Genomic DNA, 18651 nt, shown 5'->3' with positions numbered 1-18651 from the left:
AACCGCTGAAGCTTTGGGAGCATGGGAAACAGTATGTGCTGATGAAAATGTGAACACTTTCCCTTCCTTTTGCAGCATCACCTGTTATAAGTGCAGTGCTGTTGGAAGGATGAGTCAGTCTTGGTTCTCACAGGAACAGATACATTCAGCAGTCAAACAGCTTCTTATTATTTTTTAAATAAATCAAGCAGATCTTAAAATTATCATTGGAAAAACCGAAAAAGACCACAGAAAAGATTTTTCTTATATTAATCCCTCATACTAAAGAAAAAGAGCAGGAAAAAAATGAAAACCTTTCTTCTAAGCACTGACACCATCCTATATTGCTCATCTTCACCTCAAATTGATTTACAGAGTTACACGTGCTTCTGCAAAAAAGCAAAGCACAGTGATCAGTACATTAAGAAAATTTCTATACTGTTCCTGAATATGCTGGACATTACCATCCAAGAATAGCACACTCTTGATAGCATGGTATTGTCTTCACTACATTTTAATTGGAAGCAGAACCTTAGCAAACAGATTATGTGTCAGTTCATGTAATGCTATATACCATTCAGGTAAGCATCTCATGGTATGATATTTCGTATAAAATATGCAAAGGCTTTTGCCACTAATACATAGGTGGATATTCTTACCTTTGGTTCCATTGAAATGAAGCTGTGGGTACCTCTACTTGAGAGAACTGACCTTTTAATTGTTTTACTATGGTAAAAGTGGTAGTAATCCTTCAGAGTTCCAATCTGTAAGGAGAGAGATGAAAAAAAGAGAAGTAGATTTAATTTATGGAAAGCCGTTTTCTGTTATTCATTTTTAAAGTCTATAAATTATGCAATTTCCTACCATGCTGAAATGTCACTTGAACCCGGTGATCATCTTTCAAAAGAAGGCCATATGATATGAAATGGATGGAGTGTCCTTGAGGCATTAACTGCATAACCAAAGATTATAATTGAGCTGCTTAGTCTGTCTGTATCTACCTTCTTAATGTTTAATTTATATGCAGTACTTAAAGTAATTCTGTATCAATCTATATCCAAACTGTCTTCAAACGGCAAGTATAAAAATCATCAAATGACTATACAGTCATTAAAAAGCACTCCATCCAGTTTGCTTCAGTAGCTGTACTGTAAAATGCACTAAATTTGGTTATTTATATAATTAACTTACAAAAAGCTTGTTCACAGTATCAGACTATACAACAAGCATGGGCTCCTGTCTTGACCAAAGGTGGTCAAAGAAGAAGTAGAATAAAGAAAGGTGGAAATGTTAACACATAAGATAGAGACGAGTTTGAAGTACAAAATCAAATTAGGCAAAGTTGCACATTTCACAAAAGTACAGTATTTCTTATTCATCCTTTCATCACACAGTAACAATACAAATGTTAAATGGAGACAGACTGTAAAATTTGAAAAAGAAATTTCCCCACTAGTCTCACCAACATAAAAAAAATTCTTAACATGAAACTTTAGTTTCACAGACCTATAAACAAAGATTCAGCACATACGTCACTCTGAAAGTAATGCCTCCTCTTTATTTCCATGAAAACTACAACAGATACAAAGAGAACAATAACACGAGAACAAATTCTCACATACAATACAGTAGTTTTCAACATAGTCACCACCATTCTATGTGCTTTCACCAGCCATGAACAAGAGAACGCATGATGCACCCATAAATATCTGCACTGGTGGAGATGACCACAGTTTCACAGCTATTATGACAACATCATTGCTATGAAAATGTTGCCCATCCAGACCAACTTTCACTGCACTCACATCCACTGCGTGGTCCCCAGAAATGTTCAGCAAGCATTGATGAATGTCAATGGGGGCCATTTTTCCTGCATGAAGGAATGACACATCTAAGCTCCATACATGCTTGCATGTCAGACATCATTTTGCCATACTGCCCTTCTATTGCCATCTGCCACATGGCAAAAAATGTAACAGAATTTTGATGGAAAGGTTGAATTTCTACTGCCATACCACCAACATCCACTTCTGATAATGATAATAAAAGATAATAAAATAGGAGGCATTACTTTAGGAGCAACCCTCATACTGAGGGAGAATATTTCATCAAGTTGTGAAATTTCACCTTCTATTGAACTGTAAGATGAGTAATAATTTAGTCAAAGTTTCTTTAATGGTGAACAACAAAGGGACAACAAAGCTTACTGTTATTTCAGGTTAAAAGATGAAGCAATTTTGGCAAACTCTTTGGTTTTACAAATGAACATCAAAAAAGATGGAGCAACAAAGATCCCATATTTAAAATTTTTATCTGTAAGAATACACATGCAGGAAATTTGGTTGTTTAACATTAAATGTTCAAGGAGAACTGGATACAAGCCACTGAACTCCGAAAATACCTTTTGGAGTGCTAGAAAACAATAATCTTGAGAAAATTAAAGTAAAGCTAAGAAATACTGACAGACTTTTTTTGTTGTCACAGAGCACTTGTATATTTTATCTTAAAGATGTAAGTGGAACTGGGAACGAAAGGAGAATTTTTTACCAAAAAAAAAATGTCTATCTACTGTTCAAAGAGTCCATCTGTGGGGAAAAATAGCATCAGGGTCATACTCATCACTGTTCAGTTGATATAACAGTACCTCCCTTTCAGGAAGAATCTTTTATGTTTTGTTTAAGTACAATATCAAAACATTCAGTTAATACAAGTTGGTTTATCACAAATTAAATATGAATTGGTTTGACTAGGCCTAAGTTAAATATACTAGCACTGGAATACTAATCTCCACGCTCTCTTCTGTCTGAAAAAGCAATTCAAGCTTAAGTGGTGTCAATCTGTCCCATGGAAAAACGTGGTCTCATATCTACATATGCACAACTGTGAATAAAGCTTCTTAAAACATACATGTGGAAGCTTTCTCATGGACATCTCAAAGAACTGAAGCATCCTAGGACTGCTGAGGTCACCCACACATGGTCCACTGTGGACTAAAGTCTGTTACCTGTGCCACAGCAGATAGAAGTTCTCTGTCCACCAACCAACATACTCCTCTGATGACATAAGGAGCCACACAGCGCAAGTCGCAGAAGGTAAAGGTAGTGATTGGAAGAATGAAGAACCATTCACTACAGAAGACAATCAATTTCAAGATCATCTAAAGAAGCTGAAAATGCACAAGTCTATGTGAACTGATAAGATACATTTGAGAGTCCTGAGGTAACCCAATGAAGTTGCTAAGCCACTATCCATCATTTTTTGAGAAGTTGTGGCAATCCAGTGAAGCCCTCACTGACTGGAAAAGGGGAAACAACCTCAGTTTTCACAAACACAAAAAAGAAGGCCCCAGGGAACTACAGTCCAATTAGCATCACCTCTACATCCAGCAAGATAGTAGATCCTCCTCAAAACAATGCTAAGGCATGAGGAAAATAGAGAGGTGATTGATGACAGCCAACATGGCTCCAGCAAGGGCAAATTGTGCCTCACAAATGTGGAGTTACAGTGTTGCTGGAAAAGGGAAGATCAACTGAGGTCAGCTACCTGGACACAGTCTGTATGACATCCTTGTCTCTAAATCGAGGAGACAAAGGTTTGACAGACGGACCATCTGGTGAATAAGAAATAGGCTGGATGGTTGCACTCAGAAAGTTGTAGCTAACAGTTTGACATCTAAGTGGAGACCAGAGACAATCAGCATTTCTCAGGGGTCAGTACTGGGACCAGCACTCTGTAGTATGACAGCTGAATCAAGTACAATCTCCGAAAATTTCATACAATCATCACAGAATCATAGAATGGCTTGAGTCGAAAAGGACCTAAGAGATCATCTAGTTTCAACCCCCCTTGCTATCTGCAGGGTTGCCAACCACTAGACCAGGCTGCCCAGAGCCACATCCAGTTTTGCCTTGAATACCTCCAGGGGTGGGGCACCCACAACCTTCTTGGAAACCTGTTCCAGTGTCTCACCACCACCTATTTGTCATGGATCAAAGCTGAGTAGTGCAGTTGACATGCTGAAGGGAAGGGATGTCATTCACAGGGACCTTGACATGCTTCAGAGGTGGGCATGTGGGAATCTCATGAAGTTCAATAAGGCCGACTAAAAAGAGCTGCACAAATACAGGCTGCGCAATGAGTGGATTTAGAGAATGACTTAGTGGTGCTGGTTGATAAGAAGCTCAACATGATCCAGCAATGTGTGCTTTCAGCCCAGAAAGCCAACCATATCCAGGGCTAAATCAAAAGAATTGTGATCAGCACATCACTCCACTCTCATGGAATCCCAGCTGGAGTAACTGCATCCAGGTCTGGGGCCCACAGCATAAGAAAGACATAGAGCTGTTGGAGTGAGTGCAGTGGCCACAGGAATGACTAGAGGGCTGAATCACCTCCCCTATTAAAGCTGGCTGACACAGTTGAGTTTCTTTAGCCTGGAGAACAGAATGTTCTAGGGAAAATCATAGCAGAATTGCAGTACCTAAAGGAGGCCTACGAAAAAGCTGGGGCCTGCTAAAAAAATCTCTTTGTTAGGGAATGTAGTGATGGAACAAGGGATAATGGCTTTAAACTAAAAGAGGGTAGATTAAGGTTAGATGTAAGGAAGAAATTCTCCACAGTGAGGGTGGTAAGGTACTGGAATATGTTGCCCAGAGAACTTGTGGATGCCTCCAACACTGGAAGTGCACAAAGCCAGACGGATGAGCTTTGAGTAATCTATAGGAAAGAGTCTCTGCTCAAGACAGGAAGGCTGGAACTAGACAATACTTAAGGTCCCTTCAATCAAAACCATTCTATGATTTTGTGATTCTATGATTCTATTACACAGCCTCAGTCAGAACAAAAAGCAGCTTTGATGCTGATTTTAGTCCTAACGGAAATAATGGACATTCCTATACGCAGTTATATTGCTGCATCACTTATGACTGTACTAACAAGGTTTTATTCTGAGTTTAACAGCCTGTAGGACATTGAACAACCCTTAGCATCAGGCCACATATCTGAATTATTATTATTTGTATCAATCACTGAAATTAGGTGCTAGAGTTAGTACCAATATGGGTGACAGCACTCTCTCACAAGTCAGAATTGGTCTAATGAGTCAATTCCTGAATGTTACTGGGACTCTCTGACATAAGGCTGAGATACTAGCTGCTGGAAAGTGATGCTCCACAAACAGTGAGGTGCATATTCATTGTACCAGAATACTCTTGTAATGGGTACGTATCTTTTCAGGACTTTGTTGTCATCACCATGAATCACTACTATGTGCACAGAATAGTATCTGTGCCTGTGCACAAGAACATGCATTACTGAAGAGATATATCTCAAGTGGGTAATTGTGTTTTATGACTACAGAAAACTGCATAAACAGAAACTTCCTGCATTTTAAGGAAAATAAATAACCTCTCATCTGCTTTCATGCTACACAGATCTCGACATCATTCATTCTGCGTGTTTTGTTTTACACTAGCTTGGAGAGTTGGTTTTTGGTATTTTTTTTTTTTTTTGAGGATAAACTGTAGCTCAAGGACATCCACCACAGCAGAAAGATGGTATGGCCTTATTGCACTCCTACAACTTAGATATACTAGCCACTCAGAAGAGACTGAAGGAACATACAGGCTCTATGTTCCAACAAAAGGAGAAAAGTCTGTAGCTGTCTAATGCTCAATGGCTGCAGTCCCTCAGACAACTTGTACTTAAGAGACAAAACTAAACCCATTGAGTTAAGCTTCAAAATTATAATGCAGTGTCTTCCAAGCATGACCAATTCTCATATAATAACAATTAATAATAATAACAGTAATAATAATAAGAAAGGCAATATAGTAGTGAGAGCTACAGCTTTAGTTTACAACTGTCAATGAAATAAAGAGATATCTAACCTTTTAAATGAATTTAATTCATACTCACTAACTGCCAGTGCCTCCCACCACAAGGTAACACCAGTGTTATTAAAAATTTTATTGCCCTCTTTCACCTTAATGTGCATTTACTTAGACTTTCCAAATCCTTGGGCTACTTAGAGAATAGTTTAACTATGGAAATACAGTACAATAAAACTTATCATTATGGATGTTCTTGTTAAATTGTTTCTTGTAATTTAACTACCAGGTCCTACAGGCACTCTCAGAGGAAAAGCAATGTAAAAACAGAAATACCAGACTTCACAGCTAACCACTTTAGAGACTGATGGCAATTTAGCTTTTATATTCTTGGGAAATCTTTGTAATCTCCTTTTTGAGCTGGGAGACATGATCTCTTTAAAAAGAGACTGAGGAACACTCCTGAGAATTGCCTTGTGAAAAGCACGGAGAATAGGTGATGAGGCAGGGGAGTAATCTTATAAGTAATCTTTAACACTGAAAATTTTAAATGGATATCTACATAAATTTTAACAGTACTATGCTACGTTTATTCAAGGATAAAATAATTCATGAATATAACTATCCTACAATATCACAGTGGAATCCCAGCAAGCCAAAGCATCCACACATACACATTAGTTTAACATTTAGTAGGCCTTATTTTCCTTTCCTAAACTGAGAAAATGGATATATTGGAACAAGGACCACCCTTTCTAGGCTATGGATTGTATTTCTCCCATCTGCAATTTCATATTCTAAGGCAGTATTAAGAAAAGTATTAAGTATTAAGAAAATTTAGGACATAATTGCTAAGTGAGTTCATCTACATTCATATGTGAGTGTCCTCATAAACTCTGTGAGGAAACAGAAATGCTAAAGTTGTCAGTTAAATATACCTTAAGTATCTATTTATGATCACCAAACTGACAGATATGATTAAGCTCTGAAACTACAACTGAAACTTCCCATGCAGCAGAATATGAGCAGACGAGCTCTTCAAACTAATAGCAAGAAGCAGAAGAGATACTTTCCCAACAACTTATTTAGTGAAATATAGAACTGGGTTTTTTTTTAGCATTTTAAGTGTACAGAATAAAGTGCAGAGGAAATGATGTTTCAGAAAAAAAATGAACACATTTGAGTCTGAGAAGGTTGAAACAATGTGTTGATATTACCTCTGATTTCTTCCTTGCATCACATGCCAGTGAAGCCAACAGAGTACCAAAAAGCATTTTAACAGAACAAAATATTGACACAGATTACAATACTGTTTATGCCTCTTTGGTGCACATGGAAGGGGTGTGGCCAAAGCTTTAACTTCTGGTTTCTTTTGGCTCGTTTTTATCCACAGGTTAAAATAGGTTTATTGCTACTGAAGGAAACTTCTGCTTCTTTTCCTTCTTTTTCCCTACAATTAAGAAGTATCATATATTTCATAATCAGGGTTCTAATCACAACATTCAAGAGCTGTGCAATGCTATTAGTTATTCATAGACCTACTCAAACTAAAACACTCATACCTGGAAAGGTCTGGAACTTGAACTTGTGCTCCAAGCTGCAAAACTGTACACTGTTTTTCATTGTAGTTGTTTTCTCCTGTAAAACACTGCACTACAGCAACCACACTTTCCTAACCTTCTCTCTTGCCCAGAGTCCCACTACTGAGACTGACAAATCTCCACCAAGCTGAGGCTGGAAGAAAAATTATCACAAGGGTGGCTCAAAGCTGGTCTCCCCTCTGGCCTGCAGACTGAGATGGGGGCTTTTATCTCAGAAATATAAGCTCTGATGAATTTTTACTTTATTTTATATTATTTTATTTTATTTTTTGGTCATCAGAATAGTGAATTTAACTTATTATATGCGATATAGAAGAAATAAGGGCAAGGTTTGCCCACATATGCTACATCACAGTGAAGTAGACAACTGGCTCCCTTTCAATTCTGAACAATATAGGGCAATACAGAGCAATATATGAAATATTTTGGAGAGAGAAATACGGGCTCTCGGGAACTAACTCTACCTGGAAGCTGAAATTCCAACCTGTAAGAAGAGGTCTCTGTCCAAATATTTAAGCTGTTAGCTAATCTCCATATAGGACCGATACCCTTCACTATTCTGCATGAGTTGAAACATCGTCGTGAGTATACTAGCAAAAAGCAATCAGAAGCCACCAACAGTGCTGAATACTATGACCTTATCTTGAGCTGTAGAAGCAAGATAATACTACTCTGAGGTCAAGTATGAAGGACAAAAGTAAATACTGAGTTTCTGTATTAGAGATAATTCGTACATTACACGAATCTACTGGATGGGAGAAAATAAAGGGCATTTTCAATGATTCCAAACCTTAAAAACAAGAGGAGTTTCAAATAGCATAAGAAGAAAAGTGATGTTGGTATGAACACACAGTATCACCTCAGACTCCACTCAGACTACGCTGAAAGTCAAGCTATGCTTCAGCTCTGTATGTGCTTGAGGTAGGAATAACCAGGAGAAATCACTTCAAAAGTAGTGCCTCCTATTTATATATATGGAAATTGTGACAAATATAGAGAGCACAATGACACAGTTTGATAAAGCAAACTGTCAGCTATAAAACATAAGTTTTCAAAATACTCTGTTTTTTAACACAGTCATCATTGTGAGCTGTACATTTTCACCAGCCACAAACAAGAGCATGCACACCATGCTCATAAAAGTCTGCACCAGTGAAAGGTGCAGACACTGTTATTGTCGCCACAGCTGAAACACACCATCCACCACCTCACTGGGCTCACATCCGCCATTTGGTCTCCATCAACATTCAGTGAGATTATGACAATGGGTGCCATTTTTTCCCCATGGAGGAATTCAGTGATGCACCTCTATCTACTTCATATGCACTTCCATGGCAGACACCATTTTGTCAGACTGTCCCTCTGCTGCCACCTGTTCCAGAGCAACAACATGTAATGGAATATTGTCAGGAAAGTTCAACCTGTACCACTATCCCACCAACATCCATGCCTGATACTGTGAGACAACATAAAATAGGAGGCATTACTTCTGGAGCAGCCCTCCTAACTTGCCATTTTGTATCTGCGCTCCTCCCTTGCTCCTTTTTTATGTTCAGCCTGGCTGCAAAGGGAACTGCTACAAAGTGAACTGTTAAGCCTGCCAATTCATTTCTGCCATTTCAGAGCAGTGACGCCCAGCTCAAGCTGGACTTGACCTGATGTTTACCCGTCCTGTACTGCTCCTCCTGCCTTCTGGAAACATTTTTCAGGTCTCCAAGATGGAAGTTCAGATACAATGAAACACTAACCACCATCAACTCCATGAAAAAAAAGCTATACTGTAATCAACAGCGCTTGCCCAGTTTCTTAAGATCTTCTTGCCTGGAAGACAGAAAAGTTCAGCAAGAAAAAGGAGAATCCCTCCTGAATCACGAGCATATGAACAACAAACAAATCTCAACACAGGCAAATAAACTAAACTACATAGCCATTATAACAGAAACATCATGTTTTCCATATAAATAAATCAAGTTGTATCTTTCCACATGCTAGGAATGTAGTAGGACTTTATCCTCTCCTTCTGTTCTGAAAAATGCACAACCTCACTGAATTAACAGATGCCATTCTTGACTTCTGTGTTTCTCCTTTGTATTTCTGCTAATCTTACTTGCCTGGGAATTTGCCTTGAGCTAAAAAAGTACAGATGAATTTCTAAACAGTCAATGTCAAAAATGAATACCGAAGCCACCAAAATAAAGTAGCTCTGCATTATGTTATTTTAGATAAGAATGCTACTGTTCTTCCTTACATTCTGTTGCCACACTAAAACTTCTACTGGAAGAAACAAAATAAAGTAATATGAGTGCTATTCCAAAAGTAATGTCTACTGTTTTATTATGTCGGCTTGAGACACCAGAGGTGGATGTGGGTGGAATGGCAGTAGGTGTTGAACCTTCCCAACAGTATTTCATTATATACTGATGCTGTGTGACAGATGGCGCAAGAGGAGCAGTCTGACAGAATGGCATCTGACATGAAAGAGCACATGGAGCAAAGGTGTGTCACTGAATTCCTCCATGCAGAAAAAATGGAATCCGCTGGCATTCATCAACACTTCCTGATCATTTGTGCATAGTGAGGTGGTGGATGGTGAGTTTCAGTAGTTGTGACAGTGACAGTGGGACATCTTCGCTGATGCAGATTTTTATGAGCGTGGCAGGCAGGCTCAAGTTCTTTGCTGGTGAAAATGGATAGCTAACAGTGGTGACTGTGCTGAAAACCAGTCTGTTAAGAATTTGCTCTATTAACTAGTTTTACTGTACTCTATGGATTTGATGTTGTTTCCATGGAAATAAACAGGAGGCATTACTTTAGGAGCAACCCACCTATTTTAACTTTTCAGGTGATTTGATTAGTAGAATTAAAAAAAAATGCAGTTATATTTTAATTCCTGATATAATTCTAAACCTGAGTTTTTTTCTAACACTTTTTGAAGATTTTAATACAAATTTGAGTCTTAACGTATGTGTTAGAAAACTTTAACATTTTCAGGGAAAAAAAAAAAAAAAAACAAAAACCTACTGTATCCAAACATATTTGTACATTCCAGTGTGGATTACTGCTACAAAAATACTCAATTTTTAATAGGTTTTCTTTTCAAAGCTTTCTGATGGATTCTAGAATATAGCCTAAACATGTTTAAAGTATTAATTCTAAGGCATAATTAAATTGTAACTCAAATTTAAATTTAAATTTAAATGTATGTATGTCAGTCCAAAAGTACTGTGCCTTTCTAGTTCTATGGAAACTACAAGATCTGCCTCCAACATCATGGGCCAACATAATAAAGTAGCAGACATTACTTTTCTAGCTGCCCCCACAAAATTCTAAATTATTTGTCTTATTCTAAAATATTTTTTACAATTCCAACATTCCAATTCTGTAAGTAGACAAATGTTTAAATATATTTAGAAATACATTTAGCAATGCCAAGCACAATAATTTTCCTCTGCAATTAGTAATTGATTAATAACTTCTCTGAATTTTGGGTACGCTGCACAAAGCCTCATAAATCATACTTTTTGCATACAGGTTACTTTGTACAGCTTTATGATAAAATAAATAATGCCAAAAGAAATTTAGCTTTGGGGGATTTCAGTACTTCAATCATCTCTTGATAACCTTATTTAGCTTATTCCTGAGGGAAACAGAAAAGTAAAAAATCTTAAAAGACAAACAGCAATAAAAAATGTTTTGCTTCATCAAAAAATAAATGTTTTGACTTGCAACACAACCAAGTTTTAGTACAGCTATTTTTGCAAGAATAGGAGAGTATCAAGTTATAGGAAGGTTGCTGATCTTGGGAATTAATATGAGCACATAAAATAAGTTCTGATATTAAAAAGATAAAAATCAGAACAGTATCAATAGCTTTATTCTAATACACGCTCAATCACACTAAGAATTACTGATTTAATCTACCCTACTAAATAGGATGAAATATCCTTCCAAAGAGGATTGTGGCAGCTTTTTTGGATTATACGTTCATTCAAATCCTGTAGATTTTAGAATGAAGATCTTCCTGTCTTACCAATTGAGTTATGAAAGGAGAGAGTGGTTAGCTGATTTTCTTTAAAATAAAACTACTTACACATTTGATCATATTTAATTATAAACCATGCTACTACTTTACCACTAAAAGCAGAAAACTGTGCATCCTCTGATCCTTGCTGCACAATACCTCTTCCTGAGAGACAAGGACACAAACACATGCCCTTAGTGTTAGGCAAAGAAAGAATAAGATGTAGTAGCTTTATTCAAATACTCCAAATTAGCAGAATTTTCACTACAGTAGTTGCAATGTCAGTAAAGTTTTAATGCATCTTCTATCTAGGACTGACCAAAAGGTTTTGACTGTAAGAATAACGTCCAAATAAGTAGCTAAAAATTTATGAATGCAGAGCTGCGTTGTTTTTGCTTTTTGTTTTGTGAGAGTGGGATTGAATTGCATATTTGGTCTTACAAGAGAGGTATTAGTCTGAAGGAGCTGGTGAGAGATGGAGAAGGAAGCCATTTCCACATCTGTCATGAAATTTTACAATCCAAGTACAACTATAGGCTTTTAAAAATTGCAATCCCAGTGCCTCTGAGAGCTCTAAGGAGGCATCACAGCAACTGGCAAGTTTACGTCCCTATCAAATAAAGCAAAAGAAGGTTGCTCAGCAACCTGTGATCCTTGGTTTTCAGTTCCAGGGCAACATTAAACATTTCATGAAAATTCTCAAAAGGAAATCAATTACTGACTCCTTTCCCATTAATCTTTTCTATTGTTTCTTTACAAAACACAAAGCAGTGCAATGTAAACTGATAGTTCATGCCCTTTTGTAAAGCCCAATGAGTCACTACATCATTTCTGTAAGTTAAAATGAGCGCAAGGAGCAGTGTATATATTTTCTTCTGTAAGAACAAGTTTAACCTTTCCAACATTTAAAGCGACTCCACCACAGTTATATACCCTCAACTATTATAAGTTCAAGCTATGACAAATCTTGTTTTATTTGCTAAGCTGTTAGGCAATATGGTAATGTTTGTTTCAGTAAACAGCCCCCCTGAGCATATATGAATAGGAAACAAATACCTTTAGGATTCTGAGGGGTCCACTGAATTGCCACTGTGTTCTGAATTTTTTCTCCTTTACTAACTCAGTACTCTGTAACATAAAATAACTAAATGATATATAGTGCATTGCCCGAAACAAGCTTTGCTGTTATTTTATTGACTTCCAATCCTACTTCATGTTGTTTTACTGATCAAACATAAAATGACAACGAGAGAAAGAAGACAGATACTCATGCCACACTGTGAATGTTTATTTAAATAGCAACAACTGTATTACTGTTTTCTTCTAATCTATACTCTCTGTTACGCAATTACAACAGAATAACATAGTTTGACAAAGTTCTGACACCACTATTCTAGCCATGCAATGAAAAGTGTAGTTAATAAATAGGTTTTATGTTTTTCTAACAAAATACTATAGCAAGAGAAGTTTCACAGCAAAGAATGTTCATATTCCTTTTAAATCCTGATCATAAAATATTTAATAACCATCGTCCCTGTCCTGAAACTTGTAAACATCTGACCAGTCCTGGTGAGATCAAGTCCCTTCTCATTTACAAAGCTGTAAATCAGAAATAACTGTGTTGAAGCTAATGGAATTTAAGAGGCATAAATCAAGGGAAATCAAATCCAATGGGAGTACTTTTACGTGTAAAAGATTTAAGAACTGGGCACCATGTTAGGTGCGCTCTTATATCTCTATCCAGTTGTTTAAACATCAGTATAAAACTCTTAAGCACATGAATAGCAAGAGAGTTTATAACATTCAAAATGATTAATGCATTGACCTACAGTAGTCTTACTGTTTCCAGTGAACATTTATATTGCCAGCAATAAACCTTTTCACACTGTACTTTGTCTTACAAACCTTAATTCAGGTCTCACTGGTCCTAGTAAGTACAATGTTTTCATTTAACTGACTTTCTCATGAGACTCGATTTAAGTAATTTCCTCCTCTATCACCAATATAATTTACAGAAGAGTAACAAAGAAGTGACTCGTGGGAATACCTAGGACTGAGTCAAGTTCATCTATGTGGTATGTGTAGGCACTAAATCCAATGCTCTTTTACAGCAAACCTACAGCATACTTCATCAACTTTGTACTGTAACAAAGTCTGATGATCTACCACTCTGTACAAGGGCTGGGAGAAGCTGCATTTCTCAGTGAAAGGGAAAACATCCCCATTGTACATCTGTCATATTGATAACAAATATTGGTCATATTGGTGCCAAATTCCCTGAAACAGGGAAAACTTCATCAGCTAGAATGGTAATCATGAATTAGATAAAGCTATGTATTCTTTTTCTTATGAACAGATTTATGTTTCCATTTTGAAACATTGGTTTCTGTGCTGCACCAGTCCTACAAGGTCAGAAACATTAAGAAATCAACACAAATTTAATTCCATTGTAATCACCACTAGAACTGCTCACTGTGTAGTTAAATGTGTCAGATTAACATTCCCAGTTCCCAGACACTATTCATATTTTGCAAGATTGAAATAATATTTCTGCCTAACAGGGCTTCCAAAAGAGCAGTCGGTTGCAGTGGTAAAACCATTTACTGATAAGATGTGCATAATTGCCTGTGCCAGAGTCCAGAGCCCCTTGAAGACATGAGATAGTTAACTCTTTTAGAAAGCAAGTCTCAGCAACCCTGTTTACTTCCAGTTATCATTTTTTCCTAGGTGATGGCTTTGTGACTTTTCAGCTGAGCACCAGCATCACACACTGGCCTAAGAACTACCAGGAGGAGTCTGTCAATGATGAAGGATATTTAAACTCATCTAGTTGAAGGTCTGCTTGATCAGAGAGGCAGAAAGGTGGAGTGGCAGTAATGCTGAGATGGGTGTGTGACAGAGAATCAAGGAATTCACATGAATTCTGATTCCTTCTCTGGAAATTACTTGTATTTCAAATAAAAGCAGTGAATATAATTATCCTAACATTGTGCTTTATGTCCAAAGGAGGTGAAAAATTTGGCTGAGAATGTAGTAAAACGGAATATTTCAAGAAGAAAATAGTGTCAAATTTAATACTGCAGTGCTAGTTAGGGCTGGAGCTGGGTGGCAGTGACAGGATAACTCTATCAGACACTGGTACAACCAAGGCACCTGCAAGTACATTTCTAATATTCATGCTAAAAGGCAGTTGAGACCTTTACACGTTGCAATAAAATCCCTTGCTGAGCTAAATTTCAGACACTCTCAGAGGTCCATTGAGAGAAGTGTTTTCCTTCAACAGCAGAAAAATCAAATCTGAGCTGTAATACCAGGTATCTGTGCTGGCTTCTCTCTACTCCCCACTGGCAAAACCACTGCTCTGAGCACAGGATGGGGGTGGCTGGCTGGCTGAGAGAATACAGAGCTCATTCCACAGCCCATTCCTGCAGGGAAACTCAGCTACTCACTCCCAAGAGAGGCAGGAGAACTTCTACAGCTTAAAATCCTGCCACTGCTGTTCATTCACACTTGACTCACTGGATGGAGTCCACTATACTCACAGAACATCAAAGATTTCTCAAAGTTTAGCACTAGATTGATTTATTTACTTTGGTTCAGATGAGATGAGCTACTTGGGGCATGGCACTTCAAATATCTTACAATTCAGAGTTTGGAAAGAATAAAGATGATATAGCAGTAATTAGAAATAACTGAAAACTATAGCAGCAGTGGCATGAAACTTCTCCCTTAAAAATCGTTTTTACATTCCAATACAACTGAATGACCAAACAATGTCAATTCTGAATAGTAATCTGAAGCACTTGGGACTTGCAAGTCACTAAGAAGCGAATGAGAAGGAATGGTAATAGAAGAATTAATGGACATTTCGATTTAAAAGTTATCCTTTCAAAAAGAATCTGACAGAGGCAAATTCTGCCATACAAACAGTTAACATTCTTTGAACAGGTCAAGTGTGCAGATAAAGATGGCCAGAGAGTCCTTCTCTGACAAACTGACAAAGTTTTTCACGAAAAGTTTTTTGGAAATTAAGTGCCATAAAGTCCTTGCAAAACCAAACAATTGGTTAGAGTATTGAAAATATATGTTAGGTGTAATTCGTTCTTTGTTTATTTAGAAAATTAGCTTTCTACAGTGGAAGTAGTTCCTGCTAGAGTTCCTCAGTGGTCTGTGCAAGAACATTTTCTATTCTATTTCATGAAAAATGACAGGGAAAAGGAAGTGAGCAATGAGATGTAGATGTCAGCTATTGTCAACAATCACAGAAAGACTATAGCTGCTTCACATGAGTTGTGGAAGGATCCTGTAAAGCTCAGTACAGCAACAAATAGCAAATTAAATCCAGTGTGTACACTTGTAGACCTATCTGATGTATACATCTAAAATCACATTAATACGAAGTATTCTGAGCTGCCCAGTACCATTAAAGATTCTGACACTTTGAGTACTGTGTGCTGTTCTGGTCCTTTCTATCCAAAGAAATCTGATGGCAGAGTTACCAAAGTTTCCAAGTGGGAGATCAGGGATACAAAACACCTTATATGTGGGGAATAAGTAAGCCAAGATTCCTCATTCTGGAGAAGAGATAATTTAGGGAGAAATGTCAGAAATCCAAAAAATTATGTACAGCTTAAGAAGAGTGAACAGAGATCAACTTTCACTGTCTCTTTTAATAGTCATCAAACAAAGCTAACAGGAGTCAGATCCAAAGCAAGCAGAAAAGAAATGGTTCTTCAAACAGTGAAGGAGCAATTAAAATTCTTCATAAATGATATTATGGATGCTGACAGTTTACTTTTGTTTCAGAAACTGGACAAGCATCTGGATAAAAAAAAATATCGAGAATGTCTAAGTACACAGGAACCACATCCACATTAAATTCTTGAGCTGAAAACAGTCAAAGGACTATGATTCGATGCTTTATTCCTTCAAATTCCCACAAACATTAATTTAACACCATTGAAATACACAGTCAGGCTGACTGACCCAAAATGGCCACGTGTCCCTACAAGTCTTTGAATAAAGGCTGTTTACATGAACAAAAAAGTTATACGAAATACTTCTCTATGTCACAGATGTTGTACTATTGGCTTCAGAGGTGTAGTAACATAGTGGGCATTTTCTTTACTGATTGTTTTTAAGACATCAGGTTACTGTGTTAACATGCTTTATAAAGAACAAAAACTGTAAAAGTAAAAATTTATTCTTCTGGTTTATCCGGAGGGAAGGCTACATGCTACTGTTGATTAAGCTAAATGTTTTAAAAAAAAAACAACAACATTTTCCAGTTGTAGGCTTGAATTTCAACCGCACAGCACTAGTCAGTAACATATTCACTGCCTACTAAGCATTCACTCTTATATAAAACTTGGTGATTTTATTTCAGGTTGAACAAAACAGAGTACAGGAATGTATCAAAAGTTTTAAACATGACTTGAAACATCTCTGTAACTTCAGTTTGGCCCTGGAAACCCTGAAGTAAAAACACCTGAGGCCTATTTCCCACTGACACAAAACCAACTCTGAAAAAGAAGAGAGAAATGCCTTAACTTGATGAAAAACAGCCTTTTGCTGATGGAAATTCCTCACTTGCTTATAAACATATGCTGTCACCCAGGGAGCAGAATCCTCCTACGTGGAAGGGTCTGCACGGACAATTCTTTCTTTCCTGACTGGTTTAGTCCTGCATGATCCATGATTGCACCTGGCTAATGTGCATTTTACAATCTCGTCTCCATCATGCATCATCAAGTAATCTGCAAGAATTTCCACAACAACCTATTCTGGCAAGATCTCATGGCGTAGCTCTGATACCATTCTGGACTTGCCACAGTTTCATTCTGAAGAGTTTTTCACTGAGTAAATATCAATCAAACTGGGTCTAACATGTTGCCAAATAATCATTTACTTTCTTAAGCCATACAACTCTGGAAAGTAGGTTTCTACTTGACCATACATTTTCCTGTGTCTGGCAGGTGACAAGGAGCACCACAGCTTCTCAGTAAGGGTCAGATGATTTATTCAGCTCCAGGGCTGACATATGTATCTCTGTACTTTACAGTTCATCATTTGGAAAGGAAGATATACTGGTTAAATATAGAATCAGAGAACACAGCTGCAAAACATGCAAATGCAATACTGGCATTATCTTGTCTGACGAAGTTATGAGAATTATTTATGACACTGCACAAAGCAGTGAGGAGGCTATGAGCAAACTGGCCACCTTTTCTGGTCAAGGCAAGCACATTTCAACCAAAATACTGTTAATAGGCTGGCCATGGGAACTGGAAACCAATCTTCTAACAGGAAATCAGAACTAATAACAAAAACAAAGGTTCCCCCTGCAAGAGAAACAGACAAACCACTTAACTACTTAAGTATAATGGCCATGGCTTAAAAAAAGAATGAGAAAGAAAAGAAAGGAGGAAGGGAGGAAGGAAGAAGGGACGAAGCTTTCCAGACTGAGGACAAGTAACATAACCATTTAGAAAACTTACTAGTTCTAGACTTGTTTAAAAACTGTGGGGAAAAAAATCTTATCTTTTAAGGTTTATAATAGGAATGACTGATGGTACAGTCCCATCCAATATTCCTTCAATTTTCATAATTATGTTGAGTTTTGCAAAAAGCTATCTTCAAGTATTACTTGATTAACAGTCTTACTCAAATTCCTGAGATAGGGCCCAAAATTAAACAGTGGAATTGTGGCTCAAACCCCTATGTAAGTAATATCAGTACACCTAATCATTATAGTAGAACAGTGAAAGACAGCCAGCCAGAGTTCCTCTAGAAACTGGTTTTGGTCAGAATCTTCATTAGTGACCTAAATAGAGGCACAGGAAACAACATAGATGAATATGCAGAAAGGTTGTTTAAGTACACTGGGGAGCAGGAGAAGAATTCAAAACCTGACAAACTGTAAAAGGAGGCCTACAAAAATTCCAAAAGAGAATATGCACAGAATATGCACCTAACCAAGAATTATCTATTGGACAAATTCAGGCTGGAGAACAACTGGCTAGGAATTAAGCAGAATCAGTTTGTAAGCAATAGCAGACTATGAGCCGAACAAAGTCAATGATGCCATACAGAAAAGAAGTGGGTTACACAAAAAGCAGTGCTGTCCCTCAGACTCCTGAAGGAATCCTTATGCTTTACTTCTCTGCAAAGCTTTCTCAGAAAGATGTGGTTCACTTAAAGAGACAAGACTCAGAAAGACTAA

General features: G+C 37.3%; 1 protein-coding gene across 1 annotated transcript in view; it reads right to left on the bottom strand.

The window, feature by feature from the left end:
* The window catches only part of PCSK5 (proprotein convertase subtilisin/kexin type 5), a 280415-nt gene that overhangs the window by 253600 nt on the left and 8164 nt on the right, over window positions 1-18651 (bottom strand). The window contains exon 2 of the mRNA XM_085214353.1: window positions 639-743. Within this exon, the coding sequence (XP_085070479.1) occupies window positions 639-743 (105 nt within the window). The remainder of the gene's footprint in view (window positions 1-638; window positions 744-18651) is intronic.

Source organism: Meleagris gallopavo, chromosome Z, assembly GCF_905368555.1.
Source record: "Meleagris gallopavo chromosome Z, MGAL_WU_HG_1.1, whole genome shotgun sequence".
Classification (NCBI taxonomy): domain Eukaryota; kingdom Metazoa; phylum Chordata; class Aves; order Galliformes; family Phasianidae; genus Meleagris; species Meleagris gallopavo.
This window is presented reverse-complemented; position numbering and strand designations above follow the sequence as displayed.